Source organism: Dama dama, chromosome 8, assembly GCF_033118175.1.
Source record: "Dama dama isolate Ldn47 chromosome 8, ASM3311817v1, whole genome shotgun sequence".
NCBI classification, from domain to species: domain Eukaryota; kingdom Metazoa; phylum Chordata; class Mammalia; order Artiodactyla; family Cervidae; genus Dama; species Dama dama.
Window position 1 is genome coordinate 38216945 of NC_083688.1, and position 19185 is coordinate 38236129.

Sequence of the window (19185 nt, forward strand, 5' to 3'; positions counted from 1 at the left end):
TATTTTGAATGTAAGTTCTTTGATTCATGAATGGGACTCTCTGTAGGTGACTTCCTAGATGTAGTACGTACACCTGTGAGTTTGATAGATGTTGTCAAATTGCTCTCCATCAGGTTGTATGCTATACTTTAACATCTCCTTGCAGGTGCCTCCTTCCCTTGGTACCAGGATGTCAGCTGTATCTCTGCTGTCACTGTGCTGACTCTAGCTGTCCTTCCCCTTTCCTGCTTTATTAATTCTAAATATGTTGTAAACTTAGAAACAAATAATCAAACTGATAGAATTGTGTGGTTCAGAGTCACGGCCAGAGCCCTGTAAAGGACTCATTCATCTGTTCAGCAAATGTTTACTGAACGCTTACTGTGCTCACCGTTCTAGGCGTTAGGACATATGTTCTGCATCATGAATTTCAGGTGATATAAAAGACAGTAAATAAATGTACAAATAAGTGACTTCTAGATAAATGAAGTGTTATTGGACTTTAGTTTTGTTTTAGAGTTAAAGACAAATGGAAACCCACACACCAGTGTACTGCCTCCTTAAATTATAGGTTCATTTCCATTGGTAGCCCACTTGCTTTCTATTTGACTGGGGAGGAAGGAGAGAGGGACAGAACAGGAATTGGGATCTCCTCTTTTAAAGAGTGATGAACAGACAGTTGTTGGTGGAGTATCTGAAAAAGAACTGTGAATGTAAACAATGCTAACAAAGAGCAGTGTATCCCCACATCTGAGTTTTGTCTCAAGATCTACCATGAGCTGACCACAGATAAGTCATTTAAGTTCTCTGGACTCAATTTTCTATTAAGTGCAGGTAATGGTAGAGAAAGAAGTCCCTTCCTCCAGATGATGAGGGGAACCTCGGCTGACTTTCATTTCTCACCACCCCCTACCCCTTACTACAGTCTTCATGACATTAACCAGCTGCCCTGTCTGTAGCCAGATTGGTTGGAAAGTGGCTGGGTTCAGCAGGTTTTCTCTAGTATTCCATGTCCCAGAGTTTTAATATGCTAACACGCTACACTTTGAATCATCAAGAGAAGAATGTGGCATGTGGCATGTTTTTTGTTGGACCTCAGAGGATCTTATCTATATGACTGGTATTCTTGGGACACAGGTTAAGAAAACACTGAACTAAATTATCTGTTGTTGTACAGTTGCTCAGTCGTATCCGACTCTTTGCGACCCCATGGACTACAGCACGCCAGGCTTCCCTGTCCTTCACCATCTCCCAGAGTTTGCTCAAACTCATGTCCATTGAGTCGGTGATGCCATCCAACCATCTTGTCCTCTATCATCTGCTTCTCCTCCTGCCTTCAATCTTTCCCAGCCTCAGGGTCTTTTTAATGAGTCAGGTATTCACATCAGGTGGCCAAAGTATTGGAGCTTCGGCATCAGTCCTTCAATGAATATTCAGGGTTAATTTCCTTTAAGATGGACTGGTTTGATCTCCTTGCTGTCCAAGGGACTTTCAAGAGTCTTCTCCAGCACCACAGTTTGAAAGCTTCAATTCTTTCGCACTCAATCTATTTTATCTGTACCCATTCTTGTTATTCTAAGATTATGTTCTCATCTGTTTTACTCTGATCCATTTTCCTCCTTTAACAAAAACTAAATTCCTCACCACCACCACCACATCATTCTCCTCTTCTCCAAACTGCTATCATTGGTCACCACATTGCTTTTGCCCCATCACATTATTACCCAGGACTGTTTTTGTGGGGGAACATACCAGGACACCATTCCAGAACCTCTCAGAATTACAGAAACCTGAATGACATTTGAGAATTTTTATTTTCAGAGGTAGCTGTCACCAGCATAACAAAAGATGTATTATATTAAAATCTATACCAATGATGGTTAGCTTGTTAAAATCAAGTGACAAATATGCTTATTTATAAATACATATGTGTATCTAGCAGATTTGTCATTACTGGTTTATGGATGATTATAACCTGAACTGTGCTGTTTTCTTCAACTCCTCCTGAGTGTGAGATGGGGAAGAGACCTGCTTCTACCTGGCTCCCCTCCTCCTCACCTCTCCCGAATCTTGTTGACTTCAGGTCTGTGAAGAGAAAAAGTGTTAGTCGCTCAGCCGTGTCCGACTTTTTGCGACCCCATGGACTGTAGCCCACCAGGTCTCCTCTATCCGAGGGATTTCCCAGGTGAAGAGAGAACCAGTTCACAAACTACAACAAAACCACAGTCACAGAATGAAGTTCTTACAGCTTAAACTATTCTAAAGTTAAAATAGCTATGGAAAGAAACTGGTGTATTAATATTATTAATATTAACTAGTTAATATTAATAATACTAATATCATTAATAAATATTGTTTAGTAAGCTACTAACAGGCCAATAGGTTGGAAAAATGAACTGTCAATCCTGTAAAAATTGCTTCTAATCTAAGTGGAGTAGGATCATGGAAAAGAATGCCAACCTAAGCCATTCATTTTTTTTTTTTTTAAGTAAGGAATACTGGGCTTATCCTTTTGTACCTATGAGCTGAGTTTTCATATCAGAAACAGCACTCGGGTTTTTGATGTTTTTCATAATTTGGTAGGCAAGAAGTAGGACAGTAGCTCTTGGCTCTTAAGTAGAATATATTTAGTGTTCCCTTATAGCTCATGAAATGGTTCTATTAACGAGAAAGAAACTTTCTCTCACATAAGCTTCGTCACTTAAGAATATCATTGTCTTCCTTCCATAAGTAACTATATATTTTTAGAAAACCTTTTAATTACAGTTGAGTTTGAAAGTAGAGTGCTCATACCAGCATAGAGGATGGTTTCGAACTTCGATCACTATATCCCCACCGATTTCCTATTTTGCAAAAATAGAATTTCATACGGAATTTTTAGTCCTCTCCCAAATTCCCTCACCGATGTAAATGGTTGGTTCTCAAAAAATGAGCATGTGCTTTGCAGCCAAAAACAGCTCAGCATGGCAGGGATTTATGTGTTCACACACTCAGGCAGCGGGGGTCGTCGTAGTGTGCCTGTATTCTCCACACTAGCTGGTAACTTCAGGAAACAGGGCCTTAGACTGTCTTGAGATTAGCTGTTTTTGTTTCTAGTGATTTCAGTGTATGAATGCTGATGTCAGTAGCTGCCATCCCATTTGTCTCACTGCTTTTACTGTCTCTGTAGAAGGCTGTTTTTTTCCCCCACTCGGGCTTAAGTACCACCTGAGGAGAGAAGCCTTTTAAGGCCTGGGAGACGGGCCAGTGCCCTTTGTCCTTCTGTTCACCTACTAAAAGGTAGCATTGTTAACCTAATTCAGCAGGGCCCTGGCTCAGTATAAACACTGCTCAATAGAGCCAGAAAGACTAATTGAATTGTACAATACATCATTCTTCAGCAACAGTTTCAAGTGGATTGTACTTCATTTTCCAAAACACCATCCGTTTTTTCCTCATTTAAAATTTTTAAATATAGCAAATATTTAACCATTATAAACAAAACATTTGAACCCGGTTCTGTCTTTCCCTGCTGAACGGTGAGCTGTGTGAGGGCAGCATCCTGCCCGTTGTGGTCTCCACTGAGTGGCCAGACACCTGCTCTGGTGTCTGCCATGGGTGTACCTGTGTCTCCAGACCTCAAAATGAGGCGTTATTTAGCCCCGTCAGCTGCTCTTTCCAGTCTGATTACATAGTGCAAGGTTTTGGCTGATTCTCAGTGCCGCTCCATGAGCACCATCTGCAGAGACTGTTGTCTTCTCTGACTCTTTAACTCTGCAGGATCCCAAAGGACCATGAAACCTGAGAACAGGCACCTCAAAAATAATTGCTTCTATAGGGAAAATTACTTTTATTAGAAAAAAAGCACTGATGCTTTTCTTTTGCACCTCTATAATTACATATGAGCTTTATAATAAAGAACATGGCAATAGTGAATTTCATAAACACGTGTTTTAATCAACATACAATAACCATACATTTAGTTACTGGGCTTCCCTAGTAACTCAGCTAGTAACGAATCCGCCTGCAGTGCAGGAGACCCCAGTTTGATTCCTGGGTTGGGAAGATCCACTGGAGAAGGGATAGGCTACTCACTCCAGTATTCTTGGGCTTCCCTGGTGGCTCAGCTGGTAAAGAATCCACCCCAATGCAGGAGACCTGGGTTTAGATCCCTGGGTTGGGAAAATTCCTTGGAGAAGGGAAAGGCTACCCACTCCAGTATTCTGGCCTGGAGAATTCCATGGACTGTAAAGTCCATGGGGTTGCAAAGCATCGGACACAACTGAGCGACTTTCACTTTCACTGAGTTAGCACATGTACAGATTGCATGGTTGTATCTGCTTGTTGTCCCGTCCTTACCCCCCTGGTGCATTTCTGTTTATCTTCCTAGACCTTGAGCCAGTGTCGCCTGCCTTGCTGCCCTGGCTCCTAGCCCCCTTCTCCCCAGCATGGTTGACGTCTCCCTCCTTTAAGCTCCCAGTGGACCTCATCCATGTTCCTCTGTGGTGGATGACTGGCTGTGTGCTATGTGTATATTTTTGTTTTAATTATTGGTCTGTTACACTCAACAGTGAATCCCAGGAGGTTAGGGAGCATATCCTGTTTATGATTCATCAATACTCTTCTAGAGTGGGAACAGTGGATTTTCAGTTTTGTTAATGAGCGAAGTTGTTTGTTCTGTTTATGCTGAATTCCAGTCTTACTCCCATTACTAAAGAGGTTCCAGTGGAAGCTTTGTGGAGAGGTTCATGTCCTTGTATCAGTGAATTGGTATGTAAAGATTCCCCCAAACCACCCATGGGTCATGCATTAGTTAAGCTGTAGCTCAGGTGCATTTTGTTTTTTCTATTTATCTCTACTGACAAGTGACATTTTAAAATCAGTTTTCATACTCTTGGTGTTTACTGCCAGAAGTGGTTATAGAGTTGGCTGCATCTATTGGCTAGAGCCAGCCCAAGTCCGTGAGCGTGTGCTAAGTCGCTTCAGTCGTGTCCAGCTCTGCAGTTCCATGGACTGTAGCCTGCCAGGCTCCTCTGTCCGTGGGATTCTCCAGGCAAGAATACTGCAGTGGGTTGTCATGCCCTCCTCCAGGGGATTTTCCCCACCCAGGGAGTGAGCCACCGGTCTCCTATGTCTCCTGCATTGGCAGGTGGATTCTTTACCGCTAGTGCCACCTGGGAAACCCCCAGCCCAAATCTAGACCTGTACTAATAAAGGCAACTCTTTTCTGCTCACTAAAGTGTACGTTTGAGCTTGTTTTCTATGCACATTGTTCTGTATATAATATCCCCCTTTCCCCCTTTTTGGGAGATATTCTTTCATTCCTTTTGATGTACATGGTTTACCTATCTTTTTAAAGTAACTACTTTATAAATATACTATAGAATATATGTACATATATATGCACATGGTTTTAGTTTTTATTTATTTATTTGTTTTGGTTTTAGTTTTTAAAATCAGCCTTGCTGTTAAGAGTCTTAATGAATTATTTTTTTAAACTTTTTATTTTGAAATAATTATAGATTCACAGGAAGTTGTATAGATAATGTAATACAGAGGGGTCCTGTGTATCTTTCACCCACTTTGTCCACTGGGTTTATCTTAAATAACTGTAATACAATATTTTTTAAAAAACAACGGGAAATTGACATTGGTATACTGAGTCTGTATAGTTCTGTGTCGTTTTATCATGTATGTGAAAGTGTTAGTCACCCAGTCATGTCCAACTCCTTGCAGCCCCATGGACTATAGCCCACCAGGCTCCTTTGTCCATGAGATTCTCCAGGGAATCACACAACGGAAAAACAGAGTTAATATATGCTGTAATTCCTTTCAATGCCCAGGTTGCTTTTACCAATTGAGTTTCTTGGAAGAGAGAAAGAAAAGCCACATTTTATACTTAGTTATACCAGGGGCTTTTTCATTTGGCTGTGTTCAGAAAATGATGTCATTTTGGTATTTAAGCTATGGTTCCCAGCTGGAGGAGGTGTGGAGAGCCGGGTGATGCGCCAGCGCTGATGGAGGAAGTTTTTCTCGTAGGTGTCTAAGCAGGCCAAAGAGTTCCTGGAGTACGTGTACGAGGAGCCGCTGATCGACATCCAGCAGCAGAACCCCATGCTCTACGGACACGCCGAGCCGCTGGCCGCCGTGGTGCGGCTGCGGCAGCGGCTGAAGTCACTGCGAGCCTATTTGTTCAGCTGCCGGGCGGCGGTGGCCGAGGATCTGCGCCGCAGGTAAGAGTCATAAATGTCAGACAGCTCCGGTTTGTTTTTCTTGCCTGCCCGGGGAGGGTGGTTAGATGATCTCCGAGGGCCTTTACAACGCGGAGTAGCTGGAATTCTGCGGTTCTCCCTCAGGGCTCATCTCTGACTTTTTCCTCTGAGGGCCTCTGTCTGGTTGAGCCAAGCACAATGAAAATAATATCTCAGCGGAACTGAAGGTTTTTAACCCATGCATCGAGTTCCCACGACGGTGAAGACCTCTCTTTACCTATAGGTTAACTTGAGATAATATTCATGAAGTGTCTTCATTGATTGTAGTGTCTTATAGTTTCTCCAATTTCAGTTCCTATTATCGTCAGTGAAAATAAGCATGTTTGAATTATTTCATAGTTCAAAAACATTTTTTTTAATGAGAAATTAGTAAGTGGTTATTCAAATCTTATTTTACAGACAGAAACAGACTTGGTAAATGATACAGGCCGTAGAGCTGAAATTAAAATACATTAAAAAAAGAAAAACAACCCACCATAAAAAGACTCAGGATTCTGCCTTTTCATGTTATCATTGGCATAGGCTGCTTTTCCATAGGTTGGTTATGTCCAAGTTTATGGAACACACAAGTCCATACTCAAGCTTTATGATTCTTAACATAAAATTGAAGTTAAAAAATGTGTCTGCTCTCATCAAATTCCTTTTTTACAGTTAGGTTTTATTGGCATTTAAATTCTCACCCTTGGTAGACACAAACTAGCTTATACTTGAAATAATTGTTGTTGGTGTTCATAAGTACCTAAACGTATCTTTAAAAATTTTTTTTTAATGGCAACTTGAAGGCATACATTAGTCATGGTTTTTGGAGGCAAGCATATGTGAATAAGAAGCTTCAGAAAGTGATCGTTTGCTATTTGAAATCTAATTAATATCCAAAGAGCTCCAGGCCTCTGAAGAAGATATTTTGAGAAGAATTAAATGTAGATAGTAAAGGATATGTAATATCTAGACAAGCTCTCATAAAAATAATAATGAAAAGGCAGCTGCAGTGGAGGAAAATACTTTGCAGCGGTAGTCATTCTTTTACCTAGTTGTTTTTCAGAAAACACTAGAAAGTAGTCAAGATTTACTCTTGTAAAGTCTAGGCAAATCTTAATTTTAAAAGATTGGGGCTTTGTCTGAAAGGCAATAAAATTATGTGTTTCCAACAAACCTACCAACCAAACTAGATACAAGATTTTTGACATTCAGAGTATGTTTGTTCTATTACTCTCGGTACCTTTTGGCTTTGCTCAGAGCTGGTTTTTTCTTTGTGCTTGTATTTTTGAATAATGTTAAAATCTACACATGGAAATCATGTTGGATACCTTTATGATATAATGTTTTGCTTTGGTTAAATATGCCAAATCTGGGCATACATTTAGAAATTAACTAGGAGATCCTCTCTTCATATGGATGACTAAGCATACCTATGCTGTTCCAGCAGTTTGGTGGCTTACCACCATGTACTACTACGCCTTATGGCCAGACCACCAGGAAAGGAATGGAAGTTCTAGAGAGAAGGCAGTCCTGGGGCTGTGAGAGTGAAAATAGGAGTCTTTTGTTTCCCCCTCTTCATTTCTCTTTCCTGGACTTGTTCATGACCATTATTCAGTGTAGTGCCTGGCAGATGGTGCGTGTTTAGTAAGTACTGAATGTATGGATGTAAGGAGGGATGGGTGATGGATGGATGTCTGTTACAGTGTCAATTTAGACCGCTGAGCCATGGCTGGTAGCCCAATTCGGAGGAAGGAGTCATCTTCAGATTCTGCTTTTTCTTACTTCCCTGTCAGTTAGCACAGTGTTTGAACCTTCTGAAACCTTCAGAAATTGTTGTTGAATAAATGAACAGACCAAACCAGCCCCCAAAAGATTTGGTTGATTCTGTTTCTGGGATGACTCTCAAATCTTTCCTTTGCTTTTCACTTCCAGTGCACTCCCCTGGTTCAGTCTCAGGACCATTACCGTATCCTTCTAACTAGTCCGTCTCACTTGGATTTCTTTCCTCTCCAACTGAACCTTCACATCAGGCAAATTATTAAAGCGTAAATATGGAGTTAAAGATCTACCCCAGTCTAACCCAGTATTTTGTTCTACTCTCTCAAACACAAATAATTATTTAATTCTTCCCTCAGTACATTCTGTTGTGGGAATTAAATGGGTTTTTACAACTGAAGGGCTTACAGTAGTGCCTGTACACAGTAAATAATAAATACTATTATTATTAATACTGCTTTCTTACCCTAGATTGTTCTTGTCTCTAGCTTTAAAAATCTTTGTTAAAAGAGTCCACTTAAAAGCCGCCCCTGATGCTCTGTAACTGGAATCAGGCCCCTTCTCCTGCTCCTCACTGTGTCCGGAGAGGGGTGAGCAAGAGGAAGTGGGTTGGAGAGCTAGTCTGGCACAGGGCCCACGGTTTCTGGGTATGCAGTGCATACTTATCTGTGCATTTGTTGCATAAAAATGGGTGGAGCGGGAGGCTCCCTAAGACTTCCTAAGAGCAAAGAATAAGACGACGATTCCTACAGAGCCCTAGAAGAGGTGCTATAATTTTTTTGTTGTTGTCTTAGTTTCTGTGTATTTATATCATCTCTGAGGTTACCAAGCTCTCCAACCTGGCACAGAAAAAAGTACACCAGTAGCAAGCAGTCCTCAGCTTTGGTAGGGGGGTGGTTTGGGGGGAGTTAAGAACTTTTTTGGATTTATTTTAAAATATGACTGTTTAGTGAAATATGTCTAAGGTTTTCTGGGATGTCCATACTTCTTACAGCTGGACCGTGCTTATTTATTCTGCCTTCTTCAGTGTCTATAAAAATAACCATTTAACAGAGGGGATCACCCACCTCATGCTAAAATGCCTGTCACCAGAAGCCATCTCTTACCTGTCTTCCACTTTTATACGGAATCTGACTTTTTAAAAACAAAATCAGTCAGCAATACCTTCAGTGGCAATAAACTTATTCAAAAGCAGGATACTGAAGCTTTCCTTTGTTTCACCGGGGGTACCACCTCTAGAGTGGGGTGGGGGGCGGAGTTTAGACAGTGAGAAGGACCTGCTGGGCACAACTAACCATATAGATCCTTGATAGAAATTAAAAGAGGGAGGAGTTGATGAGCAGCAAGGGAACCAAAATAGAGCAAGGGAATCCAGTTCTTATCTAGTCGTAAAAGGCATTCTCTCCCTGCCTGGGTTTTACCTCCATATAAAAGTTGCCATTAATCTCCAGCAAGTAGGCCCAACATGCTGAAGACCTGTCAGCGCCGTATAAACAGAATAAAGCAAACTGTTAATATTGCTGTCGTGAGGAACCTGGAAACAGACTGATTAATCGTATGGGCGCTAGACCGCCAAGGAGCCAACTTTGGTCATTGCCTTATTAGGGAAGTCGCAGTTGGCTTTTAGGCCTGTCATTACAATGACCGTCCGGTTTTTATCCTCACTGTTTTTGTTATTGTTGTTAAACGAACGCCTTGTTCTTGAACCCGAACTGCAAATCTTGACTGGCAGGGGTGATTAGTTTAGAAAAAGTCAGTGTCTTCCACGAAGTCTAAAATGTTTACAGTGCTGACAATTCACGGCCTCTGAGGACTCCCAGATGGCGACCCTGCTGGATCAGTTCAAGGTCTAGTTAACTTTTCACGAGAAGAATTATTTACAATGTCCACATGTGGAGGTGCGTGAAGTATTCTGTGGAAAATCTTGGCACTGTCAGGATACATCCGGATGAGCAGCCGTTAAGGACGTGTTCAGGAGAGACCCCGGGAAAAGCTGGGAAGTGCCTCCACCCTGCATGCTCCGCTGAACACAGAAACAGTGGGATCCAAGCGTAAATCAGAAGTCATAAATGGTCACCTCGGGGCCAGGTTTGCCCTCAGACATGTTTTGTTTGGCCTTTCAGGGATAGCCCCCCCAGGTTTTAAAGTTGTGAAATAGTAGCAAATGTCAGACTGACTCAATAGACATGAATTTGAGCAAACTCTGGGAGATAGTGAAGAACAGCGAAGGCTGGTGTGCTGCAGTCCATGGGGTCGCAAAGAGTGGGACGTGAACAGCAGCAGAAGCGAACATTTAAATAACTAGGCCTTTTCTCGCTCACACAAAATAAAGCTCTCTGGTTTCTCTTAGGAAATCAGAAGCTCTGAGTACACAAGGCTTCCCTCATTCCTGGATGTAGCAATCAGCATTACGTATTAGACTCTCCACTTTGCCGTAGTCTCTGCCCCTCCTGTTATCTCCCCAAGCCCACTGACAATTGGTACATAATATGTTGCTGCCCTGCGCTTCTCATCCTCAGCCCACTTCATTTATTTCTGATGGTGATATAATCGTGATTTTATCAGCTAAAAAGTACTTTCCCATAAATATACTCTTTGGTCTTTACAAGAGCCCTTCAAATAGGTAAGACATGGTATTTAGAAAAAATGGAAGGAACTATGACTCTAAGATGCTACGTGACTTGCCTGAGGTGACAGAGCTGGCAAGAAGCAGAGTTCACACTTGGAACCAGGCTTTCTGATGCTCAAATTGCTGCTACTTTCCCAGGGGCATTTGCTGGTGGCGGTGATGTCCAGAAGTTTCTAGACTCTTTAGAGGAAGGATGCCCTTTTATTTCTCCTGAAGACCTTCATTGAGGTTGTCTAGGAGAGTGTGAAGGCAGCAAGGTGGCAGACAGTAATGTCTCTTGTATGGGAAGGTGCGATTGCCGAACTCACTGCCAGCGCTGGGCTTGGAAAGCAAGGCGTGACTATTGGCTTAGCGCTAATGAGCATATTTTCCTCCGGGTTTGTGTTTACCAGACCTTTCTGTTGCACAGACCTGTAAATGTAGACGTGTCTGTAGGGTTATCTTATCCATGTCTAAAATAAATATTACGATCTCTTTCTCGCCATCATTTCATAAAAGAACATAATCAAAAAAAAAAAAAAAGGTGAACAGCAATCAAACAGCTTTTTAAAGTCAAATAGATTTAAAATTCAATCTACTATTCTTTTTTTGGTCTCATTTTGCCTTGGATTGCTGAAAAACATTGCCAGAGCAATCCCAGTTGTTTAGACTAGGTTTTCAGAAATCCTGAATTAAGTCATATTTTCTCTTCTGAATGCTGAAGTGAAATTATCTAGTCCAAAGATACTGCAGAAATCAGTTACAGATATTATAGAAATCAAGATATTACAGAAATCAATTGGTGGATGCCTGAGTGTTTCCCATTCTCTATCATTAACAGATGATTGGGGTTTTGGGAGCCTGATGAATCCAAAGTTCCTATTATTATAAATATTTAAAACTAGTTTCTCTCCAACACTACTTGAGGCCAATAGGCAATATTATGCCTGCCTTCCCAGTTACTTAGAGCACAATTGTGATGGTTCTGGGGGAACAGGTAGTCCTACTTCTTTGTTAAGTGTAGTTCTTGGCTTAGACCATTCTAAACAATTTGACAACTTAATTTAGGAATCTTTGTGAAAGAAAGTGTTAGTCGCTCAGTCATATCTGACTCTTTGCTACCCGGTGGGCTATAGCCTACCAGGTTCCTCTGTCCATGGAATTCTCCAGGCAAGAATACTGGAGTGGGTAGCCATTCCCTTCTCCAGGGGATCTTCCCGACCCAGGGATTGAACCTGGGTCTTTCAGCATTGCAGGCAGATTCTTTACTGTCTGAGCCACCAAGAATCTTTAGACAATACCAAATGTGATTCTTCTACCTTGAAAGTCACCTTTTGCTGTTTTCAGTCTCACATTTTATTTGAAATTATATCCAGAACTAGTTCTCACTGAAATACCAGCTTTATTGAACAGTGAGAAATTTCTATCATAGAAACCACTTTTATTAATTTTGTCTAGCCTGCTGAGTGCCAGAAAAATATGAGTGAATATGTATGTGTGTCTATCCTGTCAGACTGTCCTTGCCTCCTCTTCCTTCAAGCAAAATTTAGCAGCTTGCTCAGCTCTTAGAAACAGTCCCCAGAAATGGCTTTTAATGTACCAAGTTTCCTTTCCCGCTCCTTACCCCCAGGGAAAGCTGTCTGTCTGACTACTGAGTTCACTAGACAGGAAGCTAAGTCCAAAAGTTGAAACATCCTTTGGGTGTCCACTAGCATCTCAAACTGAATATGGTCAAAACTGAGCTAGTAGCCCCTCCCCCGCTCCTGTTGCAAACTGCTCCTGCTGCAGGGCTCCCATCCGCCTTACTGGCACCTCCACCCATCCAGTTCAGGCGGAACACCTTTCTCTCAGTTCCGAATCCAACCTATCAGCAAATCCTATCAGCATCACCTTCAAAATAGATCCAGTCAAATTGAAATCGTCATAAAACCATCACTTCCCCTGCTACCCCCTGGGTCCGAGCCACTGTCACTGTCCCCTGGATTTTCGTGGTAACTGGTCTCCCCCTTCAGTCTGTTCTTAAGACTACAGTGAGAGTTAATGTGTACATTAGATGATGTCACCCCCAACTCAGATTATCTGATAGCTTCACCTCTCTTCACCCAGGTAAAAGCCGAGGACGAATATGGCTGGTTCCCCATCCCCTCTCTGCCCTCATCTCCCGATACGTGCCCCCTCCTTTTCTCTGTTCCAGCCAGACCAGCCTTGTTTAGTCCTTGGGCACAGCACGCAGGCTCCCACGTGAGCTTCTGTGCTTGTTTTCCTCTTCCCCAAGTAACTGCAGAGCTGGCTTCCTTATCTCCCTTAGACCCGTATGCAGTCATCTTGTTCATGAGGCATCCTTGACCACTGTATTTGAAATTGCACCCAGCGCCCTCCCTGACACACACACTTCATCTTTTTAGTCTCTGCTTATTACCACGTAATGTAGTGTTTTATATTGTCTGTCTCCCTCTCTGGAGCCACACGTATGGCTATGGAGGTCATGCTTTTTGCAGCCTGTATAGCCGTGCCCAGAGACCCTGTGCTCTCCACACTAGATGTAAGCTACGAAAGGTCATGGCTTTTTATCTGTTTTATGTTCCTAGGCCCTGTTGTATCTCCAGAGCCTTGAACTATACTGTGTGTGTGTGACTGTGTGTGTTAGCCACCCAGTCATGTCTGGCTCTTTGCGACCCCATGAACTATAGCCTGCCAGGCTCCTCTGTCCATGGAATTTTCTAGGCAAGAATACTGGAGTGGGTTGTCATTTCCTATTCCAGGTGATCTTCCCAGCCCAGGGATCGAACCCAAGTCTCCTGCGGCAGGTGGATTCTTTACCACTTAGCCAAGGCTTCCCAGGTGGTACCAGTGGCAAAAACACTGCCTGCCAATGCAGAGACACCAGAGACTTGGGTTCAACCCCCGGGTCAGGAAGATCCCTTGGGGAAGGAGTGGCTACCCACTCCAGTATTCTTGCTTAGAAAATTCCATGGACAGAGGAGCCTAGTGGGCTAGAGTCCATGGGGTCGTAAAGAGTTGGACATGACTTAGCAACTAAAGCCACCACCGACCACCACTGTACATACTACTTTTAACCCAGTCATTTTGCTTAGTATATTGTGAACATCTTTTTATGCCAGTAGATATTTGTCTAAAGCATCATGAATCTCTGAGTGAAAATGGTATTTTGATGTGTGAACATTCTGATGCATCCTCAATCTTAGAAGTATATGAGGATATTATTCAGTGTGCCCAACAAAAGATTACATGAGCTGAAAGAGATCATTTCATAGCAACAGCTCCTCATCTCTCTACCTCCCAGTAAGTCAGACATATTAGGTAGCGGGATTATCTGTTACAGAGAGAAAAGATTGCATGCTCTTGTGACTTGAATACACTTAATGTCTCCTCTGGCAGCCTCGTTCTTAAAACACAGTCTACACAGACTTGACTTGCTATGTCTCTGAACTGCAAATGAGGAGTGTCTATAGCCAAAATCTAAGATCCAAATGTACAACCGATCATTAGCCAAAATTTGGTTAATACTGGATTTTAGAAGGTTGAGTGCATTTTAGCTGCAACATTATCACTAAATTAGTCTCATTAAAGATCAGAGATTATTAGCACTTCAAATTTATAGATAACACATTCTTTAAGCCCAGTAAATGAGCACAGCTGTTTATGTTCTCTGTAAGATTTAATATTGCCTAGACTTTGTGGCTAGTTTTTAAGTTAGCTAGTTAAAAGTGTCTTTGGGGCTTTCCTCTCAACAGATTAGCTATGCGAATCTATCGAGACTCAAAACCTACTAAAACACAAAATGTTATTTTGGTAGTTTTTGAAAGCAGCCATTTTCAGTTTCCTTCAAGAATTTCTTTTCTGTTGAATGACTTGAAGAACCAAAGTTTTCAAGTCAGCTAAGCGCCTCATCTCCTGAGCCCCTCCCCTCCCCTCGTTTTTCCCCAGAGATCTCATTCAGCAAATCATATATATATGTGAAAGTATCAGTACTCTAAAAAGGAGCTACAGACTGTCTGCAAAGCCATCATTCAAAACTAAAACATTAATAAGCTTTGAGAAAGGAGCTCTGGCAAGTTATATATTAATTTTACTACAATGTACACAGAACTTTTTATTTAATGAGAAATCCATAGCAAGTTAAAAAGTGATTTTATCTTATTCTGAGATTAAATGAAATCTGTAGATCATCAACAATCATATTCCAAGAGATGACAAAAAGATAAAACTCATGGCAGAAAAAGTATTATATTCTTGGAATTGTGGCATACCATAGGAATTTGAGCTTGGATCTATAGTGTGATATAATCTATCACTTTTATAATCAGACCCCAGAATAATAACAACCCAAATTACTTCCCAAGTATGTCTACTCCAGGCTTTAGATCGAAGAAACTTAGGCACAGTTTCTGAATGAACATGTAAAAGAGACCCTTTTTTCCTATACCTGTCTGCCAAGATATAATATCTGATGCAATTTTGCTACTTTTTCAACCAATGAGATTAGCAAAATGAAGTATCTAGAGAAATGATTGAAGCTTGTTTCTTCCACATGGATGGGTATCGCAATATCTGCCTTTGATTTAAAATTGTTCTTCCATTAGCTGGGAGCATGGCTGGACATAAGAGTCCTGTCCATATCCAGTCTAATGTAACTATTTCGGGAAACATTTGTAGCTCATATCAAGAGCACCAAATTGCATCTCCCTGGGGATATTTCACCGTGCTTTTTGCTGATTTCGGTGTGGGTATGTGTGCCCTCCAAAGGAAAAATGCTGCAACCCTCTCCATTCCGTATAAATTACCTCACCTGGAGCACCAACTCTTGGAAAACACAGTAATACTTTAGGAATGAGTGGTTTTCCTTTCTAAATTACTCCTTATGCACTTCTACACATGATCTTTCTTTAGATCCCTACGGTTTAGAATCAAAATTGGAGATTTTCCCTTGGTGTTGTCTTTTTTATTTTGTGTATCTGTGCATGTATATTTAAGAGAGAGAGAGTGATGGAGAGACAGAGATACATATGGAAGAAGGGAGGGAGATGAGTCTGTTTTTTAACTTATTTATTTTTAAAATATTTATTTATTTGGCTACTCTGGGTCTTAGTTGTGGCATGGGAAATCTTCCTTGACTAGGGCTCAAACCCAGGCCCTTCTATTGGGAGAGTGGAGTCTTAGCCATTGGACCACCAGGGAAGTTCTAACTGATTTATTTTTAACTGGAGGATAATTGTCTTACATGATCATGTTGGTTTCTGCCGTGAATCAGCCATAGGTACACGTATGTCCCCTCCCTCTTGGACCTCCCACCCCATCCCACCCCTCGAGGCTGTCACAGAGTACAGCCTGTGTTGAGCTCCCTGCGTTATACAGCAGATTTTCACTGGCTATCTGATTTTATAAATGGTAATGTATATATTTCAATGCTGCTCTCTCCATTTGTCTCACCTGCTCCTTCCCCTCACCCTGTGTGAGATGAGTCTTTAAAGCATATCTGTTACATGTGTTAAGATATTTTCATTTTAATCATTGGGTTTTTAATGCCAGTGATGCAGCTCAAAGAACTGAGTTTTAGGGATATGGCGATATCACTAAATCTATCAAATCCCACAAAGGGTGTGCCTACTTCAGGGCCTGACTAAGTCCCTTTTCTTTCATGAGCATCAGGGCTCAGTGGAAACTGAGTTGAAGTCCTCAGAAATTAGTCAGGTTAAATGAGTCTTGATGTGTTTGACTCAGTGTCCTGGTACAAAATAGAAGAGGACTCCCTACTTGTTTTATCTAGACTCCTGCCTTTGATTTCATAGGCCATTATTTCTGCATTTTTAACCCCAGGTGCCACCTATATAATATAAGAGATCTGAATCATTCATGACCTTTTTTCCCTTTTAATCTTTTCTCACCTTGCTCACTGGAACAATCTGTAAATGAAGCCTGACTTACCTGCTCAGTATGTCAGGAAATTCTAAAGGTGATAAAATAGAAGTAGTTGGCACGAGAAACAGTTGGGCTGGTTGGTTTCCATGATCCTTCAGCAGGTTTCCTCACTGTCCTTTGGTATCAGAGAACTTGACGGTGCCACCTGCCAGCAATGCGGTTTTCCCTGAGTCGGTGAGTGAGGCGTGGAGTTGACTCTCCTTATGATGTTTGTCCTCCGGCTCTGGTGTCGGGACAGTTAGGTTGGCATGAGCAGGGGCTGTCGTCATGCTTAGCCTGCTGGTGAAATGCTGTCTGACCTGGTGATGACTAGGCCGGCAGTACAGTGAGATCACTTACTGCACAGAAAACCCTCAACACGGCTTCCTCCCCAGAAATCAAAGGCTGCACCCTCCTGCAGCAGAGAGGCCGGTTACCAAAGCACTGCCAAGTCAGACAACCTTCAGTTGATTTGTAGATTTCCGTTCCTAGTATGTTGAAGTCTGGAGGGAACAATGGGGAAATCAGTAATTATGTTTCACATAAAGTCTTAGTAGAAACTTGAAGCATTTCAGTGAAGAAAAGAGTGTGTGTGTGTATATGCACCCTCACACATGGCAAATGTTTGTTTAGAAGAGCTCCTAGTGGGGTCCATGTCCCATTTCCTCTAGGCCTTTCCAGGCTCAGGCTGTCATTTTCCCCACTTTTCTCTCAGTAGCTTCTGATTCTGCACTGGCTTCTTCAATATTAGCACGTGAATATGCCCAAGTGGCTTCCATCTCTAAGAAAAGAATCCTTTCTTAGTCCTGCATCCTTCTGTAGCTATGGCCCAGTTTCTCTCCTTTAAAGTGAGTTTCTTAAAAGAATAATCCACAGTCCTTCGCCCCTCTGCAGTCTGGTGTCCTTCTTCCTCCCGAGGTCACTAATGAATTCCACGTTGCCAAATCCAGCAGGCACTTTTCAGGCCTCGTGAGTGTCTTTCCTGGGTTATTTGACCTTTCCAGGCCTCTGATGCCGTTGACCCTCTTTGTCCTTAAAATTCTCTCCTCCTTTGGCTTCCTGGATGTTGGCACTTCTGCTTTTTCTCCTATCAGACTGCTCCTTTGCAGCTTCCTATTATTCTTGCAATAGTGCTGCTTTGCCAGCGTCCCGTCTTTTCTGTTGCTCTAGTGTGCTGTCCTGGGTTGTTCCTCATTTGCGTGTCTTCACCTGTAGGCACAGAGCTCTCCTCTCTGGATATGCGATGACTCCGCTTGGACATTCCACAGACAGTTCCAGACCTCTTCCCCGACCGCTGAGCTTCCCTTTCTCCTCATGGCCAACTCCTCTTCCTTGTTCCCTGTGTCAGTGAATGGACTTTCCACTTACCAGCTTCCATTTACCATGAGCAGTGCCAGGCTCCTTCCTGGCTTCCGTTTCCTGTTAGTCTGCATGGCACGTGGATGGTGCTGCAGAAATCTCTCTGTGGTAGGCTCCCTTTCTCTCCCCCCAAGGGCAACTATCTAAATTCTATTCAGGCTCCCATCGTTTCTCAGCTAGTTTACCCCCAAAATCATCCCATCTCTTTAGTCTCTTTCCCCTTCTGCTGTCAATGAACTTTCATGGGCACAAAGAATGAGTTTGAGCAAACTCCAAGAGATAGTGAAGGACAGGGAAGGCTGGCGTGCTGAAATCCATGGGGTCGGGCACAAGTTAGTGAGAGCAGCAACAACACAGGCACAGATCGAATGCTGTCTTTCTCTTGCTCCAGGCGCTCCTGTGGCTCTCATCTCTTCGGGGGTAGACTGTGCTCCAGGCACCTAAGCTCTGTCATGTCTGGCTGCGCACTTTCCAAGCTCACACCTTGCAGTACCCTGGTTCCCAGCACGGGCACATACACACACGTGCACATATAGAGCTTGTTCCCTGAGAGAACGAGGCTTGTCCTGCCCACACCGCCCCCTCTGACCTGGAATACCCGCCCTTCCATTCCTTCATGTGGATTCTGACGTGTTGGTTCTGAGGCTTTTCCTGACCAAGCTGCAGGCTCGCTCACCCATGCACTCCATGCTGGAGCTGGAGTTACCCGCTTACTTGTCTGTTTATCTCACTTATTTGTAGGTATCAGGGGGGAAAAAACTATGTCTTCTCCAAATTTTCTGTCCCGTGTATACCCAGCACCTGCTTATTACAGTGAAAATGTGTGCTGATTTTAGATTCTTCACCAGGGTGGCAAGTCACAGAGGTCATAGGACTGAACTTCATTTGCATTGAATTCCTGCGCCATATGGTGATCACAAGTTGTTTTCTGACCAAAAAACGTCAATGACCATTCATTCTGTATTGAGCACATGAATAGTAAAGTTATAAAATCAGTGCTGCCATGCCTCTCAAGGAGGAGCCAAACTTTGCCTCCCACACGGGAGCGGCTTCCCTGGCTCTCCCTGAAGTGGCTGTGTCCCCTGCAGAGCCCTATGATGCTCCTCAAGCACACCTCGGGCCTGCAACTTCTCCACCAGCTCTTCCATAACTTACCCCTGGGAGGCCCCACTTGTTCCATCCGTTCCCTAAAGAGCTCCCGTCAGCCGGGCCACCTTGTACACCGAAGCCGCCATGGGGGGAAGCCCTTGGCATCTCCCAAACAGGAAGTTGCCCTTGCTTTTTCTGGGCTTGGCTTTCATGTCCTTATTTGCC

General features: G+C 42.7%; 1 protein-coding gene across 3 annotated transcripts in view; it reads left to right on the forward strand.

The window, feature by feature from the left end:
- PLEKHM3 (pleckstrin homology domain containing M3) overlaps positions 1–19185 on the forward strand; it is a 197988-nt gene that overhangs the window by 84280 nt on the left and 94523 nt on the right. For all 3 annotated transcript variants that reach the window (XM_061148886.1, XM_061148887.1, XM_061148888.1), the window contains exon 5: positions 5998–6191. In XM_061148886.1, coding sequence (XP_061004869.1) covers positions 5998–6191 — 194 coding nt within the window. The remainder of the gene's footprint in view (positions 1–5997; positions 6192–19185) is intronic.